At 43.9% G+C, this 14,768-nt stretch overlaps 1 protein-coding gene across 1 annotated transcript in view; it reads left to right on the forward strand.

Moving 5' to 3' along the window:
• LOC308295415 (uncharacterized protein) overlaps window positions 1-14,171 on the forward strand; it is a gene marked incomplete at its 3' end in the record, with an annotated part of 80,319 nt that extends 66,148 nt beyond the window's left edge. Inside the window, 12 exon segments of the mRNA XM_080738470.1 lie at window positions 2,648-2,702; window positions 4,024-4,098; window positions 5,732-5,837; window positions 6,429-6,604; window positions 6,606-6,779; window positions 8,940-9,261; window positions 10,190-10,379; window positions 10,686-10,897; window positions 12,284-12,382; window positions 12,819-12,976; window positions 13,668-13,719; window positions 14,035-14,171. Coding sequence (XP_080594596.1) covers window positions 2,648-2,702; window positions 4,024-4,098; window positions 5,732-5,837; window positions 6,429-6,604; window positions 6,606-6,779; window positions 8,940-9,261; window positions 10,190-10,379; window positions 10,686-10,897; window positions 12,284-12,382; window positions 12,819-12,976; window positions 13,668-13,719; window positions 14,035-14,171 — 1,756 coding nt within the window.
• Between the last annotated feature and the right edge of the window lie 597 nt (window positions 14,172-14,768).

Here is a 14,768-nt window from a genome sequence, read left to right on the forward strand (position 1 = left end):
AAACTGAGCTCATATAGACTGTAGAAAATACTGTAGGTCCCGCCCTCCTTTTTCTTCGTCTGCTTTATTCTCGGCAGGCTTAACACGTTCTCCCTCATGCACTGAAGGAAGCATGAGGCTCAGTTCGGGGCTCTCCCCAGGTTGGCATGCAGAGGGAGAGCAGAGCCCAGGATTACAGCTTAGGCAATTGGCACCGGGTGAAAAATGGGTTACAAAATCGTGGGATAAAAATGATAGAATTAGAATCAAGATGGGAAACCATGAGGTGTGATTCGATGAAAGCAGATGATTAAAAAGAATAATTTACACCTTACACAAGTAGCCAAAGTTAAGCAGCAATACATTTGTCAACAACAGAGTAAAGGAAAAGCAGTGGAGAAGAAAGGGAATGCGTTGGCTTGAAACACCAACAAAGTGTAATAACATCTCTGTTGAAAACATACCAATGTAATCCTGATTCCTCAGTGACTCAATATAATGAGGACACATTCTGGAGTCGTCAAAGGCTATGCCAGAAGGATAACCCCCAGGGCCTTGTTTGTGGTTCTTTTTACACAATTCATCTAACACAGGGGTCTTCAACAGGGGGGCCGCGACCCCTAGGGGGTCCTCTGAGTTACTACAGGGGGTCCTCCAAATCTTTGTGTGGTAGAAACTTTTTTCTCCTTTTCTATATTAACCACTTGAAGCCAAGCGTCCATATTCAGAGAACTTTAGCCAAAAATAGCAGATCTACAAGCTTACAAAGCCTCGCGCTGCGAGGCATTGTGTGCTTGTAGATCGGCTATTTCCGGCAGTTCTTGTGTAGAGGGGAAAAAGAGCAGAGTGAAAGGTCAAGTTTTATAAGTATTGACGGTTCAAGTGGTTAAATATCTATTTCTACTATCAAGGAGTTAAACTATGTTCACAGGCATTGTTTTAGGCTGGTTTTGAAAGAATTCCTGTCCTCAAGTGTGACAGTGGTGCACCCAAGTGGACACTTTAATGCACTGCTGTTCAGACGAATAATGCTTTTCTCCCTGTTTTGATTGATTGATTGAAGTATTGATTGATTGATTGATTGATTGAAGACTTTATTAGAAGTTTGCATAGAAAAAGGTACAGTTTCATGACGGTACAGTTCACTGGTACAAGGTCTACTAAAAGGAGATCCATGAAAAGACTAAGCTTATTTCCACTGGAAACCATTGAAGTATCTCATATAACATTGAATGACAGACAAATAGAACACAGTACTATGCAGTAGATTAGAAGTTTGGCACAGGAAAAAGTACAGTTTAATGACAGTACAAATCACTGGGACAAGGTCAACTAAAAGGAGATCCTAGAAGGATAGAACAGAGTACTTTAAAACATAAAAAGAAAGGAAGATATTTACAGTGAAGAATTTTTATTTGTATTTTTATTGAAGAATTTATTAGCAGTTTGCAATAGAAAAAGGTACAGTTTCATGACAGCACAAATCACTGGTACAAGGTCAACTAAAAGGATATCCTAGAAAGCCTTACGGCTTATTTACACAGGAACCACACTTTATGTAACTCATATAACATTGAAAGACAGACGGATAGAACATAGTACTTTATCTAGGATGACATCAATTTCAATAGCAGAAAAAAGCACAACATCAATTACAAAAGCAGAAAGGGGGGGGGGGGGGGGGGCATGGAGGCTTAGTCTATTTACAAGTCACGAGTAGCAGCCGCCTGAAGGTGACTTTTCATACCAATTTTGAAGGAGGCTAGGGATTTGCCCTCCTTTAAGGCTTGCTGAAGGGCGTTCCACATGTTGGTGGTATAGCAGGAGAACGAATTAGAGCCTTGTTTAGTGTTAATATGAGTATAGGCTTAGTCTGTTACAAGTTTCGAGTGGCAGCCGTCTGTAAGGTGACTTTTCAGACCGATTTTGAAGGAGGTTAGGGGTTTACACTCCTTTAGGGCCTGCCGTAGGGCGTTCCACATGTTGGTGGTATAGCTGGAGAACGAATTTGTGCCTTTTTTTAGAGTCAAATCTGGGTTGAACGTGATTTGTGGAGCTGTCTCTGGTGTTGTAATTGTGGACATCCTTGACGTCCTTGAAGTATTTCGTCAGGTACATGGTAGGGCATTCACCAAATATCCGAATATTCGAATATCAAAGTCACTATTCGACGTTGTTCACCGAAGTTGAATATTCGCTTATTTTTATTTTTTTATTGTTTTATAGTTTATAGCTTGGCTAGATAGGAAGTCATAAGAATGAGTTGTCAATGGCCCTGGTGGATGAATTTGTTAATGCTCTATACCACGGGTTCTCAAAACTTTTTTAGGCCGTGACCCCCAAAATAAACATATATGAACTGGGGACCCCCACCCTGACAAGCACTTGGAATTGTAGCTATTACATTTAAAGTGACTCGGTTCCACAGACAAATATTGTGAAAATAGCAGATCTACATGCTCACAACGCCTCGCAACAATGTTCGCCTCTTGCTTAATATTTGACAGTTTGGCCAGTCCTGTCGAATACTTTGAGGTCGAATAATTAGAATACTAAAAATCACTATTCGTGAATGCCCTAGTACATGGGTATCTTGGTGGTGACAACAGGCCCGTTACAGAAAGTAATGATGATGATGATGATGATAATATTTGTATTCCTGTCGCAGAAGGAAACAGGCAGAGGAAGAGGAGGAGCTACGCAGAAAGGAGAAGTCAAGATGGGTGAGAGAAACAACATGCTTATTGTCCTCTGTCACTTAGAAACCTTTTATGTCCAAAACTGTTCCTATACATGAAATGTAAAAAAAGAAACTCTTGTCAACACTTCCGATGCCAATTCCATTCAGGAAAGTGATACGAATTATGACGGTGTCGACGCCACGGCCCCGTTATCATGTCCAGGGACGTGTTACCTGGTTACCAGGTAAACAGGCCGCTGGTGAGCGAAAAAACTTCATATCCCATGATGCAACTCGGCTGCCATCATCAGGAAGCATATCATCTCCATAGGCTCCTAGTCATTGCTGCTGCAAAGAAACTGCTTTATCTCGGAATGTACTTCCAAAAACGCTTTGATCGCCGACACTGGGCCGCGACGGTTGGCCGCGGTTAGGATTTTTCATTTCCGTGTGAAGTAAACACCACAGTCTACATCCGGATTTAGTGAATTTCCACAACATGGACACGATTGTGGCTTCCAGGGCTCTTCAAAATAAAGCGAAGTGAATGGCGGCACTCTGTATCCAAATAATTTCAACAATAATGGCATCCCAAGTGTTAATTATTTGCATTGGTTCAGTATTTGTAAAACACACACACACATTTAACGACTTGACCCGTTCAAACCGGGAAAGCATCTGTGTCATTTTAGATCTAGCGTTAGCTATTCAAAAATAGCAGATCTACAAGCTCGCAGCGCATCACTTCCTGCCATGATTTTTTTTTTAAACATAACATTCTCAATTTGAGGGTCCTTGCATCTTGACCAAAAAGGATTGAAGGGTATAAGACAGGGGTCTTCAACAGGGGTCTGGGACCCCTAGGGAGTTCTCAGAGTTACTACAGGGGGTCCTCCAAATCTTTTTTGTGATAGAAGGTTTTTTCCTCCTTTTCTATATTAACTACTTGAACCCTAGCGTCCATATTCTGAGAACCTTAGCCAAAAATAGCGGATCTACAAGCTCACAGCGCCTCACGCTGCAAGGCGTTGTGAGCTTGTAGATGGGCTATTTTTGGCAAAGATGTTTGGTGTAGAGGGGGAAAAGGGCAGAGAGTGAAAGGTCAAGTTTGCTAAGTATTGACGGTTCAAGTGGTTAAAGATCTTAGAACACAAATTGACATGAATCCAAAATACACTGATGATTCTGCTGTCAAACGATGAAACTATATGGAATCTATGAGAAGGTTGTGGGGGTCCCTGCTTCATCTCTCTCTCAACTAAGGGGTCCTTGGCCTGAAAACGTTGAAGACCCCTGTATAAGAACATAGGCTTTCCTAGTCTTAATGGGTTAACTAACATACTCTATCATATCTTCATTGACAGGAAGTCCAGCAGAAGGAACATGTAGAAGAAATGCGATCTCGTCTCCAACGCAGCGAATCTATCGAGAAAGCTGCTGTAAGTCACACACACACACGCACGCACACACACGCGCGCACACACACACACACACACACACACACACACACACACACACACACACACACACACACACACACACACACACACACACACACACACACACACACACCTGCATGCATGCAAAAAAAGCAAAAATAAATAAATAAACAACTACTAATTATAATCAAAAGAGTGCAAAAAAGAACAAAGAACAGGCAACAAGCTGGAAACATGCAGCCAGCTAATTCTATGTTAAAACATTGACAGTATTTTTCTTTATGGAAATAGATTTTTACACGAATATCATATTGCCACAATGTAGTAAAAGGGGAGAACCACCCATGTTTAACATTGAACTATTTTTTTTTCTTATTTCCACATAACAACGTAAAGGTATATTAATGACATACAGTTCAATGTTGAAAATGGTTGGTTCTCCCCTTTAAGTTAATTAGAATAGTTTTAATGTATCAAATTGATTTGACACTGTTACTTAAAGGACCACTAATGCTCAGTTCAGCCACTAGTTCAGAAACCTGCCTACCTGTGACATCATCAGAAGGCCGATTTGGTCATTTACAAACACAAGATTAAAACTAGACCAGGTCAACCTGGTTGTGCCAGACCCCCTGTCTGTCATCATCATTTATGACATCATGCCTTTTGTAGGCATGTCATCATCATGTCATCATCATATATACCCTTTATATAGAAAACCCGGACCGACAGACATTTGCTTATGTAGGCCTACCCATTTCATGGGTCTGGCAACAAGAAATTGCACTTTTATACCAGCTCGCACCATGTGGACTACTAGCTTTGCTGGGGTGGTAATGTCACTGAGAACGCTGCTCCCTCATTGGCTAAAGACCCAGCCAATGAGGAGAAAGTAACGAGAAATGATGTAACATCATAATGTGGAGGCTAGGAAAAAAGTTGTGGTAGGCGGGTTTTGAACTGTCCACAGCCCTCCTCTGAGTGAGTAGACAGAAATGGTGACAAATGACGATGAGCATTAGCAGTAGCATGAGCTTCTTCATGTTACGGAGATGGGTTGAAAATGGGTGAAGTGCTCCTTTAAAGTTATATCATGTAACTTTTATTATAAAACATCTTAAAATTGTCCTAACTGTTAAATCGCTAACGTTTTAGAACCCACACTCCGTTAATTTCAGCTTCTAAAGCCTTCTCTTTATATATTTTCTATGAGCCGTGAGGGGGGGAGAATTTCGCGGCAAAATGACGTCATCTGCATCACCTGTATACGTTGTGTATACGTTGGCCAATCATATCGCGGATCATAAACACATGGTACACTACCGGCCAATCACAGGCGTATCTGCCGTATTTTCAGGAAGTAGCTTCCCTCAACATAACAACAGCATATACTCGGGTGAAGGAGTCAGTTTCTCCAGAATGCCTGAACGCACCGGAACCAGGGACCCCTCTAAAGATAGATCTCGGCGAGCTGCAGGCAGACGCGGTGGTGAGAGGCCCGGTCCGCGGCGAAAAGACGCGGACGCGACCGCGGTTTTGCTATACAGCTCTGACCACTTACACAGTATAGCTTTAAGTTTTCCACTTGCTGGGTTATTCATGCTCTGCATGTAATTCCCTGTGTGCCCTGCAGGAGGCAGCGGTGCTGGTGTCTCAGCGCTCCATCAACCCCAGAGAGTTCTTCAGACAACTGAGTTCTAATTCTCTGAGTCCCACCAGCCCTGGCTCTCAACGTGCAGGTACACACTGTGTGTGTGTGTGTGTGTGTGTGTGTGTGTGTGTGTGTGTGTGTGTGTGTGTGTGTGTGTGTGTGTGTGTGTGTGTGTGTGTGTGTGTGTGTAAACGCATGTTCACACAGTCACCTGCAGGGGACCTCTGACAGTGTGGGGACAAAATAGTAGGTCCCAGGTTAGGGTTAGGGGTTAGGTTTAGGGATAGAGGTTAGGGTAAGGCCACAGGACTTACCCAGGAAAATGAATGGAAGACTATGTAATGTTCCCACAAGTGATGTAAATATATAGTGTGTGTGTGTGCACCGAGTGCGAGCTTGTAGATCTGCTATTTTTGAAAAATCTTGAAGATTTGTGCAAGTCTTTGAATATTTCAAATCCTTCTAAGGTTTTTAGAAAAACCTATGTTTCTATGCCAGTGGTGCTCAAACATTTTAGTGACAAATGTTCGCCTAAACAAGCTCGCAGCTATTTTTCGATAACTAAAGTATAAAATAATGAAGGCCCCTCCACCTTGGGCCCTAGTAACTCAGTCCCACTCCCCTCCCACCCATTGTGACGCCCCTGATGGTGACTCTTCTCTCCTCTGCTCCCGTCCAGGTAAAGCTCCGTTCAGGAGGTACCAGCGCAGCCTGACCGACACGGCCTTCATCTTCGCCAGATCTTCTGAGCCCGAGGCCCCCTCCTCGCCCTCCCCTCGCAGCCCCTTCTCCTCCCGCACCTCCCCCTCCCCCTTCTTCCACCCCGCCGCCGGCGCCGCGTCTCCTCCCACCAGCCCCACCTTCCTCCCCTCCCCCTCCCTCACCAGCCCCACCTTCCTCCCCTCCCCCTCCCTCACCAGCCCCACCTTCCTCCCCTCACCGCCGTCCCTGTCCCAGACGCCCCCCTGGGCCCCCCGGGGGGGAGCAGCAGCCCCCGCGTCGCCCCTGCGCTCCACCGCTCCAACCCAAGGTTGTTACTTTTTACTTGTTATTATTTTTTAGTTGTATCTCGTAGTTTTACATTTTCACTTTATTTGTTGGTTAAAGCGGGTTAGGCAAGTTACGTTTTGCGCCAGCAGAGCGCACAAGTAATACATTTAGTACATGTAGGTAGGTAGGTATTTAGGAAGGTAGGTAGGTAGTAGGGGTGTAACGATACATTTTAATAGAAATTTGATACATATCACGATACATGGTTGATGATACGATACATGGACGATATTGTTTCATTCATGGCGATACGATACGATTCGATTCGTTTCAATGATTTAAAATCGATATAGTAACTATTTAGCAAAGAAATTAAATCTGTGTGAAAGGTGTGGATAGTGCAGGTTTTTAATGTATTATTATGGATATAAATAAGTAAATACAGTGATTACCTGGCAAATACCTGGACATTGTATATTGACAAACCTGCACCTTGACATGAACACAGAGATTACACACATTTATTGATAGACCAGTGTAGCTATATGGAAAGTAAAAGTAATTAAACCCCTCCTTTTCATTTTTTCTTCGTAAAAATGCTAAATACAATGCACAAGTAGGTAGTATCGATACAATCGATTCTTTGCACTGCCGATTCCATACGATACAAAATAAAACAATACGATTCGATTTTAGCTGTTTTCATTTCGATATACTTCGATTTTTTAAGTTAAAAATTATATTTCGATACAGTTACTATATCGTTACACCCCTAGTAGATAGGTAGGTAGGTAGTACTAGGTAGCCCTGTGTGTTTAGGTAAGGTAGGTAGGTAGGTAGGTAGGTAGCTAGCTAGCTAGCAGCCAGCCCTGTGTGTTTAAGCCAGTAGCCCAATCAGGGACCAGCATTGCGAACGTAGGTCGCAGTTTACTATGAAACCTGGCAGATCCTGTCCGTCAGTCAGTCTGTAACGCCTCAACGTCTATAGCTATATGGAGATCCCTGATGTGATGTAATCAATATTAAGCCCATATTTGGCAATGCCCATATTTGGCAATGCCCATATATGGATGCACCATATGCAAATCAAGACTGCTGACTATCATCACCTGGATATCCATATATGGAGACGACTGGATCATCACCTAGATCTCCATATATGGAGTTGGTCAATATCTCTACTAGGGATGGCCAACGGTTAACCGTTACAGTTTAACCGATAAGAAATTGGTTAATGGTGACCGATAAAAAAGATAAAAAAGAAAAGTAACCCACGTGTCACACCAAAAGCCCTGTACACCAATGTCTATGCAACATCAAGTCATCAACCATGCAACTGTACGCGCTAGAGTCACACATTTCTGTGTAAATGTTGATGACGAGTAGAACGTTAACGTCTTGGTTACAATTCTACCGTTTCTTTGCAAAATTCTTGACAACAGGGCTTATAACTGGCACTAGCTAAATTATTTATGTATGAAATATTGACAGAGACTAAAACTATAAGGACAGTTTCTCTATGGTTTCAGTTAGTTTTAGCTCCTTTTTTTACAACAAGGGTTCATATTGTAGAATGTAATTAGAGAAAAGAAAACATTTTGTTAAAATGTTTTTATTTACTAATTTCTATCATTTTATCGATTTTAAGGATTTTGATTTCATCTAAAACAGGGGTGGGCAACTTTGTTGATGGCGAGGGCCACTATATTTCCACCTTCACTCCAGAGGGCCACATTGCATATTGCTACGTCCTACTTTGTCATTCTAGTATCTCATACAAAAGAAGCAAAAAATATTATATTATATTATATTATTTTTGCTTCTTTTGAATTGGAATCCTGAATTATTGTTTTGTAATTTTTTTAATTGGAATACTGAAATGTAACATTTTGATTTAATGGACATGGACAAACGCATTTAGTTATATACTTATGTTAACTTTATGAACCTAAATACAAATACATTGGACATAAATAAATACATTTTAATACTACTATACTAGTCATTAAGCTACTAATATAGACTGGCGGAATTAAAGCGGGTCATGTTTGGAATTGTAACAGCTGAAATCAATAATATATCAGTATTCTGGTATTAACCTGCGGGCCGCATTAAATGAAGGTGGGGGCCGCATGTGGCCCCCGGGCCGCTAGTTGCCCATGTGTGATCTAAAATATGAACCCTTGTTATAAAAACAAAGTTGTCCTTTAATAACCCAGCCTTTCCCCCCTCAGCGCTGCCCAGCCTACCGCCGGTCGGACCCCGGGCTCAGGAGACCCCCCTGGTTCCCAGACCACGCACTCCCACCCAGCCCTCGGCCCCCCCGGCCTCTCCCACTCTCCTGGCCTCCCTGGAGGCCCCCGGGGGTCTCCTGGGCCCCGGGGCCTCGGAGAGCCTGGAGCCAGAGGCCCCGTGGGCCCCCCCAGCGCACATCCTGACCCCCTCGCCCCCGGACGCCCCTCCCCAGGCTCTGCTGGAGACCCCCGCCGCCCCTCTGCCTCAAAGCCCCTCGTTGAACACAGGTGGGAAGAAACACAAACGGACACTGTAGATGATGTACATACTGTACATACATACTGTATGTACATACATACATACATACATACATACTGTACATATACGTACAGTACATACGTACATACAGTACGTACACATACGTACATACGTACATACATACATACATACAGCAGCAAAGGGTACTGTTGTCCCCCCTCCCGGAAAGGGGGGCCCTGCTGTGGTTGAACGGGACTCGGGAGCAGTCTAGTTTGTGTAGGAAAGATTTGAGTGACTGTGTGATTTTTAGTATTCAAATTATTCGAGCTCAAAGTATTCGAATATTCGACAGGACTGGCCAAACTGTCAAAAATTAAGTAAGCAAGAGGCGAATATTGTGAAAATAGCAGATCTACAGGCGTTGTGAGCATGTAGATCGGCTATTTTCACAATATTTATCTGCGGAACCGAGTCACATTAAATGTAATACCTACAATTCCAAGTGCTTGTCAGAATGGGGGTCCCCAGTTCAAATATGTTTATTTTGGGAGTCACGGCCTAAAAAGGTTTGAGAACCCCTATAGAGCATTAACAAATTCATCCACCAGGGGCATTGACAACTCATTCTTATGACTTCCTATCTAGCCGAGCTTTATAAACTATATATATTTTTAAAGAGAAAACAATATATATTAAAAAAACGAATATTCGACTTCGGTGAACAACGTTGAATAGTGACTTTGATATTTGAATATTCGAATATCCGAATATTTGGTGAATGCCCTAGCGCACACACGCACGCACTCTACTGTATAATATAGGCCTACTGTACTCTCTCTCTCTCTCTCTCTCTCTCTCTCTCTCTCTCTCTCTCTCTCTCTGTCTTTCTCTCTTTCTCTCTCTCTCTATCTCTCTCTCTCTCTCTCTCTCTCTCTCTCTCTCTCTCTCTCTCCTCAGAGCTGTTGTCAGAAGTAGCTTACAGAGTCCAGGCTGTTCTGGTGGAAGAGGAGGAAGAGGAGGAGGAAGAAGAAGAAGAGCATAAGGAGGAAGTGAATCAGGAAGAAGAGCATGAGGAGGAAGTGAATAAGCAGGAAGTGAAAACGGAGGAAGAACACAAGGCCAGCACAGAACCACAGTCCAGCCCAAGGTTTTTATTGTTTTGAATTTTTATAAGTAAATAATACAGTTTGAAATATTGTTTGAAATGAGCAAACCTGCCCATCAATGATGTCACTGGTAGATTAGATCAGATGTCTTTATTATCCACAAGGGGAAATCGTTTTGCTCGGGTTAATTCAAACATTCAAGACAAGACAATACATAAATACCGGTATACACATAGTCGTGTTTCTGAACTGTCCACACAGCCCGCCTCCAAGATACAGTGAGGAGCAAATGAAGATTTGTTGAAAAGGGGTGAAGTGCTCCTTTAACTATTTTAACCCTGATCCAGCCCCGTTGTAATGGAGACGCCACAGACAGCCGAGGCAGAAGAAGAGGACGATGAAGGGGCGGAGTCTACACAGGAAACAGAACCTGAGACCACTGAGTTGGAGGAGCAGGCTGATGACGGACCGGCGGAGGACCAATCGGATCACAGCCAGGCCCTTGCCGAGCCAGTCAGCGCCGAGCTGTCAGAGGAAGGGGAGGAGTCAGCTGTCACAGGTGAATTAGCCACGGGAAAGATGCCCCAATCCATACATGGGCAACATGTGGCCCCCACCTTCACTTAATGCGGCCCGCAGGTTAATACCAGAATACTGATATAGCCATTATTGATTTCAGCTGTTAGTAGCTTAATGACTAGTATAGTAGTATTAAAATGTATTTTTTTATGGCCATTGTTTTTTTGTACAAATGGACCCTGCAAGGGTCCAATTTGTACACTCTCAGAGTTACAGACCCATAATGGGCCACGTGGAACTCTCTCAAGGATACTTTGAGACCCTCTTGTGTAGCAGAGTGTTTCCAGTGAGCCGACATGCACAACATCAGCACCCTGACTCTGTTTGACCAAAATAGAAACAGAGCCTTTCTGAATTAGTATCATTGTTAAGACCTGTGATGGAAGTAAGGAAGGGGTCCAATTTCTTTCCAATATGGCCGCTGTTAGGGTTACTTACTGTATGTGGGAGCATGCACTGGGTGAGCACCTTCCATTGAAATGAATAGGTGGAGGCGAGGCCATCCGTAATCTAGGTAGGCCCGTCACGATTTAAAATGTATGTTTGCGATTAAAGGTAGGGTAAGTTATTTTGTTTAATACAAATAATAACAAAATGGGTCTATGTTCTGATAGTACTAGTTACTATAGAGTGTTTGGTCCATGTTTGGACTTCAGCCTTATCTCCTATGAGGAGAAAAGAGCAGTTTCAGTTGCTCCACCGAAACTGTTGGGTATCAGGTTTTCCTCCTATCAGGATAGAGTGGTGCCTTCCTCCAATCATGGTCGAGTGGGGGCGGGCCTTACGTTCACCAAGGCCCACCCCCACTTGATCATGATTGGAGGAAGGCCTGTCACCTACATGAAAACTGAAACTGAAACTTAAAGATGGGGTGCCATGATTTCCCCCCCCTATAAAACATGATTATCTACTATTATGATTATACTAGGAGGAATATTTTTTCCCAAAAAGTGTACAGAAAGAGTTCTGTACACTTGGTTCATTGGTATGCGTCATGGTGGGTGGTGACCCAGCTGAAGTTAGCCACACCCACGTATGTTGGGTGAGTGGTAATTAGGGGAGGGGTTGATTCTGTGATGTAATAAGTATCTGTGTTTTTGGACCGGCACGTTTGACCCCACAAGGTGGCAGCCTACAGCTAAAACCCAAATTGAAAGGCAATACATAATTGCTCATATCAACCACACCAGGGGGTCTAATGAAGTACTGTCAACCTCCTAGACACATGAAAACTAGAAAAAGTACAAAACTATGGCACCGCCTCTTTAAGTGAAATCCTTTACCCTACCATTAAATATTGTCGCAAAGTAGATATGCAGTAAATAAAGTGAGACTAGGGTTCTGACCAATCAAGTGGCTGTTTCAGACGCAGAAGTGATTTTCCAGCAAATCCGAGAGGAGGCTGTGATCCCGTCAACCAATGGCGTTGCAAACGGAGAGGAAGTGGAGGATTTGAACGGCACAGGTTTGTTCTCTAGTTAGTTTATGAACAACCATTATAAATAATTCTATTCTTATTGCCTCTCTCAGATCGTATAGAACACTGTTTCCCAGTTGTTTTTTTTGCTAGCATTGCTAACAGTTCCCTCGGTTCCTTCCCAATGGTTGTGAAATCACATTAAATACGCCGATTCGTTTTGAAAGGTTTTACTGGTCTGTTGGCTTCAGTCTAATGTAAATCTCAAAGAAAGCTGTATTAACAATGGTTTTGTTAAAACCAGCAGCTCTGTGTATTGTACCCTGATGCACCACTGTTTCAAGCCAGTTCCAGGCCTGTGTGTGTGTGTGTGTGTGTGTGTGTGTGTGTGTGTGTGTGTGTGTGTGTGTGTGTGTGTGTGTGTGTGTGTGTGTGTGTGTGAATGTAGAGATGTTAAATTGTTCATACGTGTGCTTTGGTCCAGAGCGCTCCGTCAGTCCATCTGACACCGATCCCAGTTCTCCGGAGCTGACCAGTTACGACCTGCACGGGAACTTGGAGGAGAACCCAGAGGAACCATGGAACCATGGGAGCATGGAGGAGAACCCACAAGAACCCCACATCTCAGAGAACGGACAGCAGGTACGGCCAAACACACATACTGTATCTGTCAGGGGTCAAGACCCCTTGCAGTGACCCAGTTATGGGTTGCGACCCCCCAGTTGTGGGACGGCTTTGGCTCAGGAGGTAGAGCCTCCTGGAAAAAGCTTCTCAGTCAGAAGTCTCATTCAGGGTCTGATTCGGGAGCCACCCCATTGGCCAGGGCTTTGGAATGATGCAAGGCGGGCGGCCCTGTCTCCCCATGGGCCGGCCCGCCTGTCAGTCAACCTCCCCCTCTCTGGCTTTCATTGAGAACGGCCATGTTGGATTTTCCACTGGAGTGCATGCTAATTTGATTCCTATTAAATCACAGAGCGCCTCCAAAAATATAGCTGTTATATGTTTTATCTGGTTATAAGATAAGTTATATATTACATAAAGGTTTCCTGTGTAAATAAGCTGAAACGCTTACTAGGATTTCCTTTTAGTTGGCCAATGATCTATGAGTCGGCGGTTCAAATCCCGGCTTCTCCTGTCCTAGCCTGCCACCATTGGTGTGTGAATGTGGGAAGTGAGGACGCTGGCATTGAATGTTCGCCGCTTCACTTCCCAATGTATGAATGAATGGACCATTGTAAAGCGCTTTGAGCACTTCAAAACGCGCTATAAAAATGCAATCCATTAGGTGTTTACTCTCTCTCTCTCTCTCTCTCTCTCTCTCTCTCTCTGTCAGGTTGTAGCTGACAGACAGTTGTGTGTCCGTGCGTTGTACGACTACCAGGCAGGTGAGATGTCATTTAACGTCCACATATCATATGTACATGAGGTTAGACATAAGGTATGTCTACATTGACCATATTCACACTGCGGCCATCTTGGATCACATGACCACACGGGGTGTCAAACACAGCCAATCAGAAGCTTTGGGTAAGTCTTGCCTTACCCAACAGTTTCTGATTGGCTGCGTTGCCACCCCATGTGGTCATGTGATCCAAGATGGCCGCGGTGTGAATAAGGTCAACAGCAGCATGTATGTACATGAGGTCATGTAGTGGGCGTGGTCCTCATTATCCTCCTCCCCCTCTTCCTCCCCCACACAGAGGACGAATCAGAGATCAGCTTTGAGCCCGGTGACATCATCATCGCCGTGGAAACCATCGATAAAGCCTGGTGGAGAGGATGCAGCAAAGATGGCCGCCAGGGTCTGTTCCCTAGCAACTATGTGGAGACCATCTGACCTGTCGGTCTGATTGATGACCTGTCTGTTTGTCTGATTGATGGCCTGTCTGTCTGTCTGAATGACGTAAAGACACGCTAATGCTTAATTTATTCTGCGGCGGCGCGAGCCTAACATAGCCGATCTACAAGCTCACAACTGTGTCGTCATGGAGGTGAGCTTATAGATCTCGTCATTTCAGCACATGACATCACTGTGCGATGATGTAAAAATCAGGCTTCACACTGACTCAGACAGACAGACAGACTCAGACACAGGTGCAGATTATGCAAACAGACAGATAAACACACACACACACACACACACACACACACACACACACACCCACACACACACTCAGGGACAGCATCTCCCCCTCGTGTCATTGTTGTATCTCCTCCACTGAAACATCTGTACATGTTATAGTTTATTTGATGAAATAACTCTTTTTATTAATGCTTTGTGAGTCTATGAGAAATATGTTATCCACAAGTTTCCAGCGTCCCATCGTGCATTGCACAGAAGGTGGGCGGCAGTTCCGGCGTCGCAGCCGAGCCGAGTGTGATCCACAAGCTCAAAACGGTCGGGTCTGCGACGCGGCGTGAGCTTGTATGTCTG

The sequence above is a fragment of the Nannobrachium achirus genome (assembly GCF_963921795.1).
Source record: "Nannobrachium achirus genome assembly, chromosome: 12".
Lineage (NCBI taxonomy): Eukaryota > Metazoa > Chordata > Actinopteri > Myctophiformes > Myctophidae > Nannobrachium > Nannobrachium achirus.